General features: G+C 46.5%; 1 protein-coding gene across 1 annotated transcript; it reads left to right on the forward strand.

Annotated features, from left to right (window-relative positions):
• The first annotated feature begins 538 nt into the window (after nt 1-538).
• Nucleotides 539-1,807, forward strand: LOC134841742 (uncharacterized). Its single transcript, XM_063857781.1, has 3 exons — nt 539-607; nt 1,010-1,374; nt 1,420-1,807. The coding sequence occupies exons 1-3, from the start codon at nt 539-541 to the stop codon at nt 1,805-1,807; spliced, it is 822 nt and encodes a 273-aa protein (XP_063713851.1).
• The last annotated feature ends 258 nt before the right edge of the window (nt 1,808-2,065 follow it).

Genomic DNA, 2,065 nt, shown 5'->3' on the forward strand with positions numbered 1-2,065 from the left:
AAGTTTGCAGTGGTCACATTCGAGGAGAAGTACCGCGCATACTTAGGGAGCGCTCCCTTTAAGTTACGCGTGGAAAATAGAGAGTTATCCTGGTTGAAGACGTTCTCGATGGACCAGAGCTATATTGGTCGGTGAATAGTCAGATTAGACGGGTACCACATGATAATCGAGCACAGGATGCGTGACAAACATCAGAATGCTGACAGCCTCAGCAAGAAGATCGAGTTTTATGAAAGACTTGAACAGAAGCCAGCCAATCAGGCAGAAATCAAGGAGGGGTTCTCGTTTCTGATGAAACTCGAGGGATTCAGGAATTGACACTTACTCAGACAGGAACTCGAGCACTGGATCTGAATTGTCAGAGCTAGCGATCCTCACGTTGCTAGTGGAGACTCGAGCAAGAGACCTGGACAGAGAGTTACATCAAGAGCCTGACAGTGATGAGTTTGTTGTTGTTGTCGCAGAAAGAAGTGGCCAGGACTGATCTTCAACCCTTCAGACAAGAGACAGAGCCATTGGCGAAAAATGGTGCGTGAAGATGGAAGATGACACACATCAGCCAGATGAAACGAATAGTCACTTGAGGGCCATGAAGACGTACTTGAAGGCGAGATAAAGACTCTCAGACCTATTAAGAGCACAAAGAAACGACCACATGACTAGTAACTTGAAAAGATGGATCTAAAATGGAACACCAGACGAAGGTGACCTGGAGGAAGACAGTTACCGTATACTGAGACAGTAGTTTATGCAGAAAGAGGGAAGGTTATATCTGCACAAGGACGGGATCGTGGCTTGTAAGAGAAGAGAAGAAGATAAAGTCCTGTAAAAATATAACGCGATAGTGTTGCCGCAACTCTATCAGACAGAACTCTTATTCAGGTCGCATGATCAGATGGGCCATCAGGGAATCGACAAAGTATATCAGAGGAACCTAAAGCGCTTTGAGTGGCCTGGAATGAAGAAGTCATGCGAGAAGTGGGTAACAGCATGTCTGTCATGCCAACAGGTCAAGGATCCAAGTGAATTGAGATTTCCCTTGCAGTCGATTGAATCATCTGAATTCAACGAGGTGGTGCAGATTGACCACCAGAAAATATGCATGACAGACAGTGGCTATAATCAGGTCTTGGTCATGATAGACCTGTTAACGAAGTATGCAGAGGCTGTGCCCTACATAAATGCCTCAGCAGAAGAGACGAGCGATCATCTAATCAATAAGTGGATAGCGAGACATGGTTGTCCGATGACGTTTCAATCGGATAACGGAACAGCTTTCGCGGGAGAACTTGCGAAAGAGCTCATGAGACGTTCACAGATGGCTCAAGCTCACTCCACGACATACCATCCCCAGACGAATGGCTTAGTGAAAAGGTAAAATCGGACGCTGGTGTCGATGCTGAGGGTATATTGTTCCAGGTACATGACCGACTGTGACAGATACCTTCCACAGGTGATGGGAGCTTACAACAGCACGCAACACTCCACCACCGGAGTTAGTCCACATATGATTTTAACCCGACAAGAGAAGTCTTTGCTCTTGACTTTCTTTTACCCAGAGTATGAAGGGAAGAAAACATCACCACAAGTTCCATATGGAAGGGATGTGATTAGATGTCAGCAAGAACTAAACGACTTGTGTAGGCGGAACACTCAGCAGGCACATGCAAGGCAGAGGAAAAAGTTCGATAAAAAAGCAGCTGGTGCAAAAGCTTACTCGGTAGGATACTACGTATGGGTGTTTCAAAACGTTATACCATCGAACGGGATGAAAAAGCTCCTAAAAAGTGGAGGGGACCCTTCATGATTACGGAAGTGCATCAGGAGGGACGTTTTTATAGACTGAGTACCGGCCGAGCCGCTCACTACGAAAACATTAACCACACAACCCATCGACAGAAGACTGGTGTATACCTGCAGACATGGAAGATGGGGATTATCTGATGATGGACCCTGCCTGTGAGGTCAATGAGAAGGGCACCAGGGAAAAGAATGATGGCAATGAGGTCGTAGAGGAAGGGTCAAGTCCGCGGTCAACGGACCTGGATCCCAACGAGGTGATTGA

Source organism: Symsagittifera roscoffensis, chromosome 3, assembly GCF_963678635.1.
Source record: "Symsagittifera roscoffensis chromosome 3, txSymRosc1.1, whole genome shotgun sequence".
In the NCBI taxonomy this organism is placed as follows: domain Eukaryota; kingdom Metazoa; phylum Xenacoelomorpha; order Acoela; family Convolutidae; genus Symsagittifera; species Symsagittifera roscoffensis.